Source organism: Monopterus albus, unplaced genomic scaffold (genome assembly GCF_001952655.1).
Source record: "Monopterus albus unplaced genomic scaffold, M_albus_1.0 scaffold61.1, whole genome shotgun sequence".
NCBI classification, from domain to species: Eukaryota; Metazoa; Chordata; class Actinopteri; order Synbranchiformes; family Synbranchidae; genus Monopterus; species Monopterus albus.
Window position 1 is genome coordinate 2573690 of NW_018127941.1, and position 13642 is coordinate 2587331.

General features: G+C 43.7%; 3 protein-coding genes across 4 annotated transcripts; 2 read left to right on the forward strand and 1 right to left on the reverse strand.

The window, feature by feature from the left end:
* Positions 1–633: 633 nt before the first annotated feature.
* Positions 634–7318, forward strand: nit2 (nitrilase family, member 2). The gene is made up of 10 exons (XM_020603497.1): positions 634–742; positions 2361–2479; positions 2682–2802; positions 3294–3382; positions 3484–3577; positions 3667–3741; positions 3822–3900; positions 4536–4634; positions 5165–5220; positions 5862–7318. The coding sequence occupies exons 1-10, from the start codon at positions 715–717 to the stop codon at positions 5954–5956; spliced, it is 855 nt and encodes a 284-aa protein (XP_020459153.1). The 5' UTR covers positions 634–714; the 3' UTR covers positions 5957–7318.
* Positions 6679–10520, reverse strand: LOC109962095 (ICOS ligand-like). Of its 2 annotated transcripts, none has more exons than XM_020603499.1 (4): positions 8511–9919; positions 8152–8436; positions 7896–8060; positions 6679–6763 (listed from the first exon to the last, which is right to left on the reverse strand). In XM_020603499.1, exons 1-4 carry the CDS (start codon positions 8584–8586, stop codon positions 6693–6695), a joined length of 597 nt encoding a protein of 198 aa, XP_020459155.1. In that variant the 5' UTR covers positions 8587–9919; the 3' UTR covers positions 6679–6692. The 2 variants fall into 2 exon arrangements, with proteins under 2 accessions (XP_020459155.1, XP_020459154.1); XM_020603498.1 differs by lacking the exon at positions 6679–6763 and adding an exon at positions 10439–10520 and having other exon boundaries at positions 7345–8060; positions 8511–8834.
* On the forward strand, positions 10489–13406 carry gtpbp6 (GTP binding protein 6 (putative)). The gene is made up of 10 exons (XM_020603496.1): positions 10489–11029; positions 11109–11246; positions 11327–11397; positions 11483–11613; positions 11724–11794; positions 11891–12049; positions 12130–12338; positions 12427–12575; positions 12862–13014; positions 13096–13406. The coding sequence occupies exons 1-10, from the start codon at positions 10636–10638 to the stop codon at positions 13220–13222; spliced, it is 1602 nt and encodes a 533-aa protein (XP_020459152.1). The 5' UTR covers positions 10489–10635; the 3' UTR covers positions 13223–13406.
* The last annotated feature ends 236 nt before the right edge of the window (positions 13407–13642 follow it).

Consider the following 13642-nt stretch of genomic DNA (forward strand, 5'->3'; position numbering starts at 1 on the left):
TTCAATATTAGGTGAGAGAGAAACAGTATTTAGATTTTTCTGTATGTCCTGCACATATAGTGAATTGACAATACAAATCTTTGATCTTTGATTTATACATAACTGTATCATAATGTAGGCAGCACGGTGGCGCAGTGGTTAGCACCGTTGCTTCACAGCGAGAAGGTTCCGTGTTCGGGACCTAGGACCTTTCTGACAAAGACAGGAAGACAAGTATTCCTTGCAAGAAACATCACAGCCGATCCCCGAGTTTTTGGCTTCAGGTTCATACATGAGAGCTTTCATAAAGAGTCACACATTAACTGGTTAATAGGTAATTATGTGTAGTATATTATTAATATTTGTTGTGGAATCAATTAACAAATGAGGAGATATAATCTTTTTGAACAATACAGAAAAACACCCCTCATTAAACATTAAATAATATCAAATAATCATTTCATATTAAAAGGTGTGAACTTTGTATACCCTTAAGCATGTGTAGAAGAGTGATTTTAAATAAGAAAAGCAATCATGTGTATCTATAAACACTGTGTTAACGTTTTATATTGTTGTATTTTTCTTTATTGGACCTCGCTGAGGTAAAGAATAATAATCGTCTCACGACAGTAGACGTAATGTAGTCTTATTTTGAAAACCAACGAGTCAACCGGAAACACGCGACCTGTGTGTTTGCTCTAACTGTGAACCCAACAGTACTCTCTGGCTGTCTACATGTCTAAACTGGCCAAAGCAATGTCCAGTAAGTACGAAGTTCTGTATTCATTTTACTAGAGGTGTAACTAACTAATATGCACAAACAACCGAGGACATTTTTGTGTGATAATAACGACTACAGTGTGTTGCTACTGCACACTAAAAAGTTCTGGCTACAATATAAAATACATGGGTGGTTGGGATTTGATCGATCATTTACTGGCCCCTCTCATGCATGATTTTACGAGTCTCTTCAGACCCTAGAAGCTCATACAGTTAAAACTTCTAACTGAAGCCTCAGATCCCCACAGCTACTTGTCCCTTCTGCACTAGCTCTCCCACAGAAGCAGCTCTCTCTTCCTGGCTGGTTGAAACCAATAAATATAAGAAACGAATCCGTTGAATCGCTAACCACACTGGTCGGAATGATAAGCTTTCCCATGTGTGTTTTTCGACATTCCCCTGGACCAAGGGGGCAAACACACAGCGTCAGAGCTGATAAACTAGCGTTATCCACTTGTGGTCCATATACTGTATATCCATGCTGTAAACAGCGTGCTGACCTCGGCAACGGCTATATTCTAACGCTAGCTAAGCTAGCGTTAGCTTGCTAATAAACTAGTAGAAGAGTTGGATATCCGCGCTTGACAGTGTTGTATTAAGAAACAAACACGGAGGGGGGCTGACGGTCTCTTGCTGTGGTTGTGTTTGTGTGAGAGAAATAGAGAGGGAATACATTAAAATAAAGTTTAAAACTATATTAGATCACTATGACTTTCTAACTGAACTCCTTTCCACAAACTAAACATAAAAAGTGTCGGGGTCATCTTCTATGCTCACACTCCGCCATGCTGGCTGCTGCTGTTTCTGTCATGTTCTGAGCCTTCACTTCAACGAGAAATATCCTTCCTTTATCTAGACCGCTTATTCCTGAATAGGGTCGGGCTGGGGCAGGGGCCGATCCCAGCAGACATTGGGCAAGAGGAGGGGCGCACCCTGGGGAGGGCTGGGGCCGATCCCAGCTGACATTGAGCAAGAGGAGGGGCACACCCTGTGCAGGGCTGGGGCCGATCCCAGCAGACGTTGGGCGAGAGGCAGGGCCCCCCCTGATCCCAGCAGACGTTGGGCGAGAGGAGGGGCACACCCTGTACAGGTCGCCAGTCTATCACAGGGTTGACACTTGGAGACAGACAGCAACACACACTCACTCCTATGAGTCACCAGTCAACCTAATGTTACCTTCCCTGCTGCGGGTCTCCAGACCGTAGTTGGGTGACCGTTGGTGTACATGTGGGTTGCCTCTCCGGCCTGTAACCAGCCTTAATTCTGGGTCCGCTCAGCGAAGACGGGGGCAGAAGGGAATGAGGAAAGGCGACGTAATGATGTTCACTTTTCCTTTATTTTTTTATCTAGCCGAACCAGCCACTTCTCTCTCTGCTCCAAATGCTCCACAACAACAACAAACACACACACCCCTGCGTGATGATGTTGAGCCCTCACACAACTGGCTCCACCTATAACACTAAGCTGTGTAGGAGAACATGGAAACTCCACACAGAAAGGGCCCGGGCCGGCTGGGACGTGAACCCTGACCCTTCTTGTCACGTTTTAATATTGTGAGGTAGATCTCATCACAACTGTAATGCATTGTCTTTTGCTTTTAGAGTTCCGTCTGGCTGTGATCCAGCTGCAGGTGACAAGTGTCAAGGCGGACAACCTGAGCAGAGCTCGCAGGCTGGTGAAGGAGGCTGCGGACCAAGGCAGCAAAGTGGTGCTGCTGCCGGTGAGGAGGAGGGTCTCTAAAGTTGGGAGAGTAGGGGAGGCCACCAGGGCTAGATGTTACCTTTAGCATAGTTGGATACACAATGAAGAATGAGGGGCAACACTGGATAGATGTGTAGCCAGTGCCTAAAGAGTCCACATTCAGTGCATGAGCCCAACTCAGTGCTGTAAAAGTGATGGTCTCTTATCTGTCTGTGATACAGGAATTCTTCAATTCTCCATATGGACCCAGCTTCTTCTCTGCATATGCAGAGAGGATCCCAGGAGAATCCACACAGATGCTGTCAGATGCAGCAAAGGAGCATAAGGTGTATCTGGTGGGAGGTAGGGACGCACCTCTGGTTATAGTGAAATACCAGGGTTCATAGACTATTGGAAGTGTTTTTGCCCACTGTAAATTTAGTTTCACTATTTTTGCACTTATTTGTTATTTTATATTGTAATACATCTGTTTTTCATTTTTACTTTAGAAAATGTAAAATTTCTGTTAATACTGTTCAAATGGAACATGCCACTGTTCCCTTCTCCATTAGATTGTGACCAGAATACAAATCAGGTTTTGGTGGGAGTGCCTTTGAGTGAGAGAGGTTAACAGGCTTTCTACAACAGCAGCACAGTTAACAGATCAACTCCTCAGTTTGTTTGTATCACTTCCCTCCATGTACTTCATTGGCTCTGATTAGGTTCACTTGGTGCTAATGAAGGAGTCTGATGTGCAGAGGAAGTGATGTGAAGGATCTTAAATAATCAACAGAAGAAAGTCTTTACACATTTTGCACAGTGAGGAATTAACCATGTGCTTGCTTGTTCAATAGGATCTATCCCTGAAGAGGACGGTGGGAAGTTGTACAACAGCTGTCCAGTGTTTGGTCCTGATGGAGACATGATTCTTAAACACAGGAAGGTATGTGTGCCTCAAGTACAGTATTTGTCTGTTTGCGGTTCATTTAAACAACTTAATGACTTTACAGTAGGACATGATAGTCTTTTTCTTAATTTGTTAAGATTCACCTCTTCGACATTGATGTTCCTGGAAAAATCCGCTTCCAGGAGTCAGAGTCACTGAGTCCAGGCAACAGTTTGTCAATGTTTGAAACGCGTGAGTAATGTCTCCTGACTGCTGCTTTGTTCCCTGCAGGTGGATGAGCATCATCTCAAACTCTGATTTCTCTGTATTTCCTCCTCCAGCATTCTGCAAAGTGGGTGTGGGGATTTGCTACGACATGAGGTTTGCAGAGCTCGCACAGCTCTATGCCAGAAAAGGTAAGTAGCCAAAGCAGCAGTTTATATGGCGTTTTTAATAGTGTGTAGGATAGTTGATTGGACTGGCCTCTTATCTACAGGCTGTCAGCTGCTGGTCTACCCTGGAGCCTTCAACTTGACGACCGGTCCAGCCCACTGGGAGCTCCTCCAGAGGGGAAGGTCAGGCTCTGACTCCCAGACACAGTCCACAACCCATTTACCGAAAAACACACTGAATATTTGCTTTTGAAGAATACTGATTACAGTAAATCTTGAATCTCCTGAAAGGGTTAACTCAGCTCACTCATAAGGCAGCAACATATTCCAAACTGTGGACTGACCACATGACATTATGGGATGTGACGGGAGTGTAACAAAGGAAATTTCTGTGGAAGAGGAGAAATGATAGATAAATGAGGCATTATTTCCTCTAAGATATCATATGAGTTATTACTTTACACATATGCTAATCAGATAAGGAAGTCACTATAATCTCTATCTCATTCAGCTTTATTTTAATGAGTATAGAGGCAATGTATATCAAAGTAATACCAGATACAGAATTATCAGAGGCTACAGATAACCAAGCATAAAATGTTTTTAATCTACAATGAATTTTTATAATACATCTATTTTAAAAGAAAACATGAAGTGTAATATTTTTAAATAGCCGGTACCTTGAGATACAGCTGGTAAGTTCAACAAAAAGGTGCCTTACAGCAGCAGTATGAAGGGCAAGAGATCTTCAGGCTACAATTAGTACAACTTGACATAAATCATCAGTGGCTGTAACCTTGTCACTGTCTCCCATGCAGAGCTGTTGATAACCAGGTGTATGTGGCCACAGCGTCACCTGCCAGAGATGAAACGGCTTCATATGTCGCCTGGGGTCACAGCAGTGTTGTAAACCCATGGTAAGAAACAGAAACACATTGTCTTACGTACCGTCTCCTCGGCTCATAATGTGAGCGATTCTGTGTAATGAGCAGCAAAGAGGAAGAGAGGGAAGTTAGAGCAGTGAGCTGTGTGTGAGTGAAAGGTGGAGTGTGTGCTATTAAGCACAGCCAAGGCAAGGAAGTGAGAGTACAGTGAAGGTAGAGAAGAGGGAGGATGGGTGCATAGTTTATTTAAAATGCCACATTTATGAGAAAGTTGATCTAAAGCATTGAAGTATTAGTATTCATCTTGTAGAGAAATACAGTAAAATAGTAGTTTATTATTAAATATGCATTAGCATCTATAGTAAGTAACTACTGTCTTCGCTGGCTACTTAAATAGTGGCTGAGTAAATGCTGACAGTGCACTGCTAATAGCAGTAATGTCTCTTCATCCCCAACGCTTCTGTTTTATTGTAATTACAAACCACATCTTGTACAGTCTGTCTGTGGATATGTCTAGGTGTTGAGCTTTGCAGGTGTGTGATGTGTGCAATCTGTCGCTGCAGGGGAGAAGTTGTCTCCAAGGCTGGAGCAGAGGAGGCCGTCATTTATGCTGATATCGGTGAGTGGAACAGTGGCTGGCGTGGCTCTGCACACTGTTCTCACCAGTGCTGGAGTGCAGAAATCACTCCAGTACCATGGCGTCTTGCTGCATCATGCGGCTTGTGGATAATGCAGTGATCCCTCTCAACTCTTGGTTGGGTTGTGATGGGCTCAGGCTGTTTGGTCATGTTGTGCATGGTGTCTGTGACAACTGTGATCAGACTGAGGAAAATGAGCGCAACGATGCATCTCAGCGCTGTGAGGGTGGAGGGTGACACAAAACATACACTCCTGCTTGTAACTGTGGGATTGGACACGATAACAGTATCTGCATTTTGCTGTAGGACAGTGGGTTTGTGTCAGATGGTCATAATCACTTTGTATAGAGACTGTGTAAAGCAGCTGTTGATTAAGTATGTAGGCCACAGTGTGTGGCTACATACCTCTTTATCTACAGTGGAGGAAGTAAATAAACTGAACACCTGACAGTGTAATGTAATGCAGCTTGGCAACATCAGAGTACAGACTGAAAAATGACCAGCACAAACAGCGGTCTGCCTCAGATTTAATAATGCAGAGTTGTACTAGGCTACATCAGCTGTTACCATTACTCTGTATATTTGGGGTCTCCACTAAACCTCTCTTATCTGTCGTCATCTCCCCTGCAGTATTTGGCTGACATCCGGCAGCAGCTCCCAATCACAGCTCAGCGTAGAAATGACCTCTACACTGTGACATCTGTGCAGGAAGGATAAAGCTGAATACTGACTTCAGGAACCAAGAGGTGAAGGTACAGCACAAATGCTGCAGCACAAGATTCGGAACCGTGGAAATGAGAATCATTTGGGACTGTGTCACTGATTGACTCATGATTTGAGCTCAGTACTGCGACTTACTTTTAAGCATGAAACTGTGATTACTTGTGTAACATCTGGTGCAGAAACTAACCAATTGGTAGAAAACCAGTGAGAGTTTGGTGAGCATTTATCATTTCTAGGTTCCAGTTGTGAACCTCTTTTAATTTGTTTCACATTATTGTTGTTGGTTATTGTTATTTGGTGACTCAATTCTCTGGGAAAGAGATGGTTTGGTAAATGAAAATCTCTAATGTCAGTATCAAAAAGGTCAAGCTGTTCTTACTGAGATCATATTAATTTCTCTAGATTGTTAATTGTAGTTTCAGAGATTTAAAACATAAAACATTATTTACTGGCATATTTTATGTTATAGTGGAAAGATATTAACAGAACCATGAGGTGAAATCAAACTGCCCCAGGCGTGGGTTTGGGAATCTTTATTAACTTGTGCCACACAACAGCCCCTCCCTGTGGGAACATACAACCATTAGTGTCTCACAAAGTGAAATGGTAAAATCACAACTGAGTATATCAAAACCCCACCACTCATATTAAATATGTAAGTGGTAAACCCAGTGGTGACAACAAATAGCTGTTTACAGATCAGTTAATGAGTGTTCACTGAGTCCAGACTTTACAGATCAGACTCCGGTGGCTCAGTCTTCATATCTGTTTCCTCCACATGCAGACGTCGTCTCCTGTACCCTAAAGACAAGTAGAGTGATAGAACAAGGTCTTCAGTGATCACAAAAGTACTTGTTACACTTTTGCAAAATTTATACAAGAAAAACCACATCGGTATCTTTATTTTGCTCAGTGATGTCACACCAAGTGTGAGCAGAGTTTTGTATAGTTTGTTGAAATTATGCTTTACAGAACAGTGATCGCTATGGGGTGAATTAAGGATGGAAAGTACGGCACTTGTTATTTTGCAGTTTCTAGTCCATTACTAAAGCTCAAGGCAGTGGTTTCCAACCTAGGAGCAGAGCCCTGCTAATGGACTCCAAAAAAATGAAGGGTTATCAGATCCAGTGTTTACACAGAATAGTGTAAACTCTGTCAGTTTTCTCCATTTTTACTTTTTTTCCTTGTATATTACCTGAAAATCTCACCTCTTCAGGGAGTGAAAGAACGAATATGGTTGAACTGCCTGTAATTCATATCCATAACAAGGCATCATAATTACATATACACCGATCAGCCATAACATTATGACCACGTGCCCAATACTGTTTACATAGGAGTCAATGTGGCAGTTGGTTGGCACTCGTGTCACTCTGCAGCTCACTGTGCATCTTCTGTGAATCCATTTGCTTCCACAGTTCTACTGTCAGGAAGAGCACAGATGTGTCTACAAGTCAGTGAAAAACGTATGTAAAAGGAGCCATCCTTGGCGTATCCCTTCCTGCTTTCTTTCACTTCAATAGACCTGAAAATGTTTGAAAATTAGACTCTTTGAAAACTTCTTACTTTCTCCAGACGTCCTTGAGTTTAAACTGTAAATCTACCCAATGATCTACCCAAATCACAACAGGGATAAACCGGCTGCACTGTTTGTCTTCAGGCTGACATGCTCAAGCATGTGGCATGTATGGACATGCACAATGTATTTTTATTAAACAGTTTGCTTAGAGGTAAAAAGAATGTGTGCTAAAGGTTTATGTTTGAAATAAACCATAAAGTGGAAAAGCAAAGCAACAAGAACAACAAAACAAACTGAGGAGATGAAAAGAGTCTAAAGAGAAGTCTTGCCTTGAAGTTTCAGCCCAAGAGACAGCAGGGCAGCAGCCACTGTGACAGCTGATCTGTCCTGTATTGTTGTTAGAAAGATGCCTACCTCTGTCTGGGTCTTGGTACTTCTTCCTTTTACTCATCCTATCCTGGTGGATCTGATAGACCACTCCCACAATCACCAACACCCCAACCAACACACAGAGAACTGTGCTGAAGATCCACATGGCCTCTGATGCTCGACTCACCACCTTGCTGCTCCGCAGTCCATCTGAGCACCAGCAAGAGCCAGAAATTAGCGAACAAGCTGACCTACTGTATTTGAGGTCTACCAACAGAATGAGCAGCGATCGGTCACTCACAGCTCATCGACGTCAAGGTTTCGTTCATGAACTTGTTGTCTATGATGCATGACACGCTGGAGTCTTTGGAAATGCTGGCCGTCAGGTGGCTTGTGATGTTGTAGAGATGGGAGTCTGGGTGTGATACTGCCAGGGTCCTCACTGAGCCTTCGGGGGGCTCCTCGGTGTCATCGATCAGCCAATAAACTGCAGGTTCAGGAAAACCACCACTGGAGTGGCACACAAAGGCTGTCTCGGTCCCCTGTTCTGCTTCTACTCGCTGCAGCAATGGGGAGCTGAAACGGGCTGCAAACAGCCATCAAACACATTTAGTTCATAGATACACCCCTCTCATTACTTCCTGTGTGTTTCACACTGACCTGCTATCCTGAGACACTTAGTGCACAGCGGAGTACTTTCATTCTTCTCTGAAATAATGAACAGACTATAAAACATGTTGTCTTCTTTGGGATCAGCTGTGGGAATCTCCAAAGACAAGTTTCCAGTCAGCAGAGCGTCAGCTGAGATGGTGGCATTGTTGATACTCCACTGCGTCAAATTTCCATCCGCTTTCAGCCCTGATCTGAGCACCACTTCACCGTCCCTCCTCCACTCAATGGAAACATTCGCAAATGTTAACAGTTCAGGGTAAAAGCAGGGCAGTGAGGTGGGATGTCCAACAATGCCAAGCACACATTTTTCCTCTGTAGAGAAAGAAGAGACAGGGAACTCGTTTGTTAAAGTGTAGCTAGTTATCTCAGTGTGTAGCCTGCATCACCATTCATCTTACCCAGACAGGTGCAGAATCTGATGAAACTGAACAGAAGTCCTGTGCGCCACAGCGTCCCCAGCATTTCCCTTTGAGGACACGTTTACGCACGCAAGACGCAAAAAAGTTCAAAGGTACTTTAGGGTTTAAAAAACAGACCGGTCCAATATTAACTCGTTTAGCTGTGTAAATCCCTCGTCCTGCCTCCTGCTCGCTCTTTTAAATAACTCTCACTCATACGCACACTTTGCTTCACTCTGAAGGAATTATCAGTCATGTCGCAGCCTGTTGTGCCACACCTGGTCCGTCTCGTCTTCTCATTGAAATACTCAAAAGTTGGGTGTCGCCGAAGAATTTAAAAATGAATCAATACCGAGGCGGAATTAACTAAAAAACAAACCTGTGGACTTCAGAGTTTCCAGTAACGGAGATCCTGTTACGAGCCATATGGAGTCGAGTCCGACCTGTCTGGCTTGTTTTTGGGTAGTGTACACACCCACAAGCTGTGATGTTGACACACACCTGAGAGAGGTTCAACCATCAAATACATGTAGAACAGAACTCAGAGTAACCTATTGTAAACCTATTGTACTCCGGCTTCCTCCCACAGTCCAAAGACATGCAGCTTTGATTGACTGACAACTCTAAAGTGCCCGCAGGAGTGAGTGTGGGTGTGTGTGGTTGTCTCTCTCTTAAGTGTCAGCCCTGTGATAGAATGGTGACCTGTCCAGGGTGGACCCCGCCTCAGCGGCATTGCTAGACATAAAGCTCTACTGGGGCAAAGTCCCTCATTACTCAAATCACAACTATTGCTAAAGGTAAAAATGTAGAGATATGAATCTGTATGAAAATATTTACTTCAACATACAGTACATTAAGAACATTATCAACATGTTTCCATGGTGTAAAGGTCTGGTCCTGTATTGCACATTTCTTTGCATTCTTCTGCATTTTACAATAATAACTAATTTGGCTGTCAAGCAGCTCCAGTTTGATTTGTCTATCAATAAAACATATAAATTCTCCAATTACTTTGAAATTGTATTGTGCAGTGATGTCTGGAGGTCCCTGCACACACATCTTCATCCACACTTTCCCTTCCTGCCTCAGGTTCACTTGTTTGTTAAATGTCTATAAAACAAACATTATTTGGATTGTGTGACAAGAGCATCAGATATGTTATAGGCTATTCATTAAACGTAGAATGAATAGTCCAATGTTAACATAGACCACTATGTGTGACGTACTACTGACTAGTCACTTTATTAGGTACACCTGTGCAATTGTATCCAATTCAATGCAACACCTCTGCCTTAACTTCTGTGTTTATGAAGCTCAAAATGTTTGTGCTTTGGTGAAATTGTCATAAATGTATAAATTGAATTATATGTTTATTATCAGGGCCATAGTTAAGGGTAGTGTTGTACTGGACTACGTTATACTCACAGACCCAAAAAGTCCTTTAATCTCATGTCTTCTGTTTTTATCAGCTCATTAAATATGAAATTCAATTTAGTCAAGTGCAAAAACTATTCTCACCAGTAGGTGGCAGCGTGAGCTCTCGAGATTGTTGAGATTCTTCAGTAAACAGGAAGAAGAAGAAGAACCCGTCCACAGGCCTGGTGGCGACATGGAGGTTCTGCGCAAGTAGTTTGAAGCTTTACACTGTCTGATCAGGGTGATTGACATTTAACTACAGTCCCGATTGCACCTGTAAGGGATCTTCCTGAGACAACATGGCAGCACTGAGGAGGATTCATTCATGGGTTCCACTCCTGCAGAGACCCTGCACACGGAGCTGCCAGAGAGCAGCCCCAGTGACGCGTAGACTTCTCCACACTCCTCCCCGCGTAGCTGCAGCGAACCAGCACTGGCCGAGAAGCACGTCTGTCCTGCAGCTCAGGTGCTTTGCGCCCTCTGCATGCACGCTGAAGAGCAAGGGTAACTTTACCAATGGCCAGCAGACAGGACTTACAGAGGAGGAGGAAGATGAAGATTTTATGGAGGACAGTGAGGTGGATGAGCTGTTCCAGCAGCAGATTCCTGAAGGCATCGGGGACGGTCGCCAACGGGTCTTCATCGTTCACCCTGATGTGAAGTGGGGAAGAAACAAACAGCATCTGACCACAGGTGATAAGACAAACATGCAGATGTGAGCGTGTGGATCATAACGAAGAGTTTCTTTTACCCTCAGTTGTTTGTTTTCTAGCTGAGCTGATGATGGCAGAGGCCGTGGGGCTGGTGAACAGTTTAGACAACTGGAGAGTGGTGGACAAGATCATCCTCTCCACTAAAACGCCAGAGAAGAAGAGGATATTTGGCAAAGGCAACTTCGAGTCCCTTACAGGTATTATCCACCTTTAGTGTCAACAGATATATGCACCAAGCCAACAGGTGTCAGAATATAACTGTGCCTTTGTCCCTCAGAGAAAATTCGACAAACTGCTGGAATCACTGCTGTGTTTGTGAATGTTGAGCATCTGTCTGCTTTGTCTGAGGTGAGATTGTCAGAATATTGGTTTCTGGCTGCACATACTGTAGAGAGGTTTCATGCACTAACGGTTCTCTTTCTTACTCGTACAGAGGGAGTTTGAGGAAGCCTGGGGGTTCAAAGTCTTGGACAGATACTCAGTGGTCCTCCACATTTTCCGCTGCAATGCCAGAACTAAAGAGGCCAAGTTACAGATCTCTCTGGCAGAGATCCCCTTGTTAAGGTAACTTTTTTACTGTGCTGTTCCCTAGTGGGGTGTTAAAGCGTTTTAATCAGGCTTCTCGATTCCTTAGCGGTTGGATTAAATAACCGCTTTCGATATATCACTGGCAGATCTCGTCTCAGGAATGAAATGGCAAACTTAGATCAGCAGGGTGGAGGATCCAGATACATCGGAGGTTCAGGTACTGTAACACTGCTGCAGCAGAGTCAAACACATTTGCCTGAAAGTTAGTCTTGGTGCTGCTTGGCTGGAGAAATCTGGTGATTGGTCCTTCCAGGTGAGACACTGTACGAGGTCCAGCAGAGGCTGCTGAAGGAGCGGGAGATGAAGATCCGTTCAGCATTGGACAAACTCAAGAAAAAGAGGCACCTTCTGCGATCCCAGCGTAAACACAAAGAGTTCCCCATTGTCTCTGTGTTGGGGTATACAAACTGCGGTGAGAGACAGCATATTGTTCTGCTGCTGTGCACCGTGCAGGTCTTCAGTTGGATGATTTTTACTCCATTGTCTGCTCAGGAAAAACCACCCTGATCAAAGCACTGACAGGTGACAGTGGTCTCCAGCCTAGGAACCAGCTTTTTGCCACCCTGGATGTCACCGTCCATGCTGGCCAGCTGCCCAGTCGCATGACCGTTCTGTACGTGGACACCATCGGCTTCCTGTCCCAGCTGCCCCATCAGCTCATCGACTCCTTCTCTTCCACCCTGGAGGACATCAAACACTCTGTACGTACTTGATGCTCACATGAAGGATGTCTGTGCTCTGTCAAAGCAGAGTGTGTTGACTTGGCGCCGGCCTTTCTCACTCCTCAAGGATCTGTTGGTTCACGTCCGTGACATCAGTCATCCAGAGACGGTGAATCAGAAGGCCAATGTCATGAATGTCCTGAAGAATCTGCAAATCCCAGATGGCCTGATGAACTCCATGATAGAAGTCCACAATAAAATTGACCTTCTTGACAAGTAAGAGCAAAAACCCTGTTGTCCCTGTTTGTGAACAGACAACTGTTGACCATCTATATGACCCAGTAGGAAGACTGAATGATGGGTTGATTTCGTATTCGAAATCTTTGCACCAAAAAAAATAAAAATTTTAAAAATCCGGTTATCAAATAATGTGCAGTGGATTTGCAGACATGCTGCACTCATAGGGATGTTAGTATTCATGCCCTTCATGTTGCTGACCTGTCATATATGTGTTGTGAGATTGATCGGCTGCAGTAAAGCATTTCCTGTTGTTCCTTTTAAGTTACGAGTCCACAGAGCACAACGCACTGCCCATATCTGCCTTAGAAGAGCGAGGCCTAGATGAGCTGAGGAGAGTGGTGGAGGAAAAGATTTTAACCTCCACAGAAAAACACATTTTAGACCTCAAGGTTAACCTCAGCACTCCTCAGCTGAGGTAAGAGCTGTTCCTCACGGTGTTTTCATATGTTTAGATGAACAGCATCCGTGAATAGTAAATGTGCATCTTCATCCTCAGTTGGCTGTACAAGGAGGCCACCGTTCAAGACGTGCAGGTGAACGCAGATGAAGGATCAGCTGTTGTCAAAGTCACCATCAGCACTGCTGCTTACGGACGCTACAGGAAACAGTTCATGGGCAGATAGTAGAGGATCAGAGTGGTAACTCCAGACAGCACCGCACGCATATGTGCTGTACAGTATAAAATATTTGAAAATACAAATCTGTAAATGAATGATGTACAGGCTTCTGTTATTATACTGCACATTAAAGCTGCATCATGTACAGTGCTTTAGATTCAAAATAAGATTTTTTTAAATGGGGAAAAAACACCTTAACTGAATGATTTGATTTGATTTGATTTATTCTTTCAAACATGCAGAACAAACGACATCAACACACACATAATTATACAAATCCAACCAATGCTGATTCAGAATCAGTTTGCTTATACCTAGTACATGTTTGAATGGAGTAGGAAGAAGTCAGACTTATCCAGTCCTACCCCATAACATCATCTTATACAAAAAATTTCATGCATCATTGGCTGCAAGCAGTATCTCTAC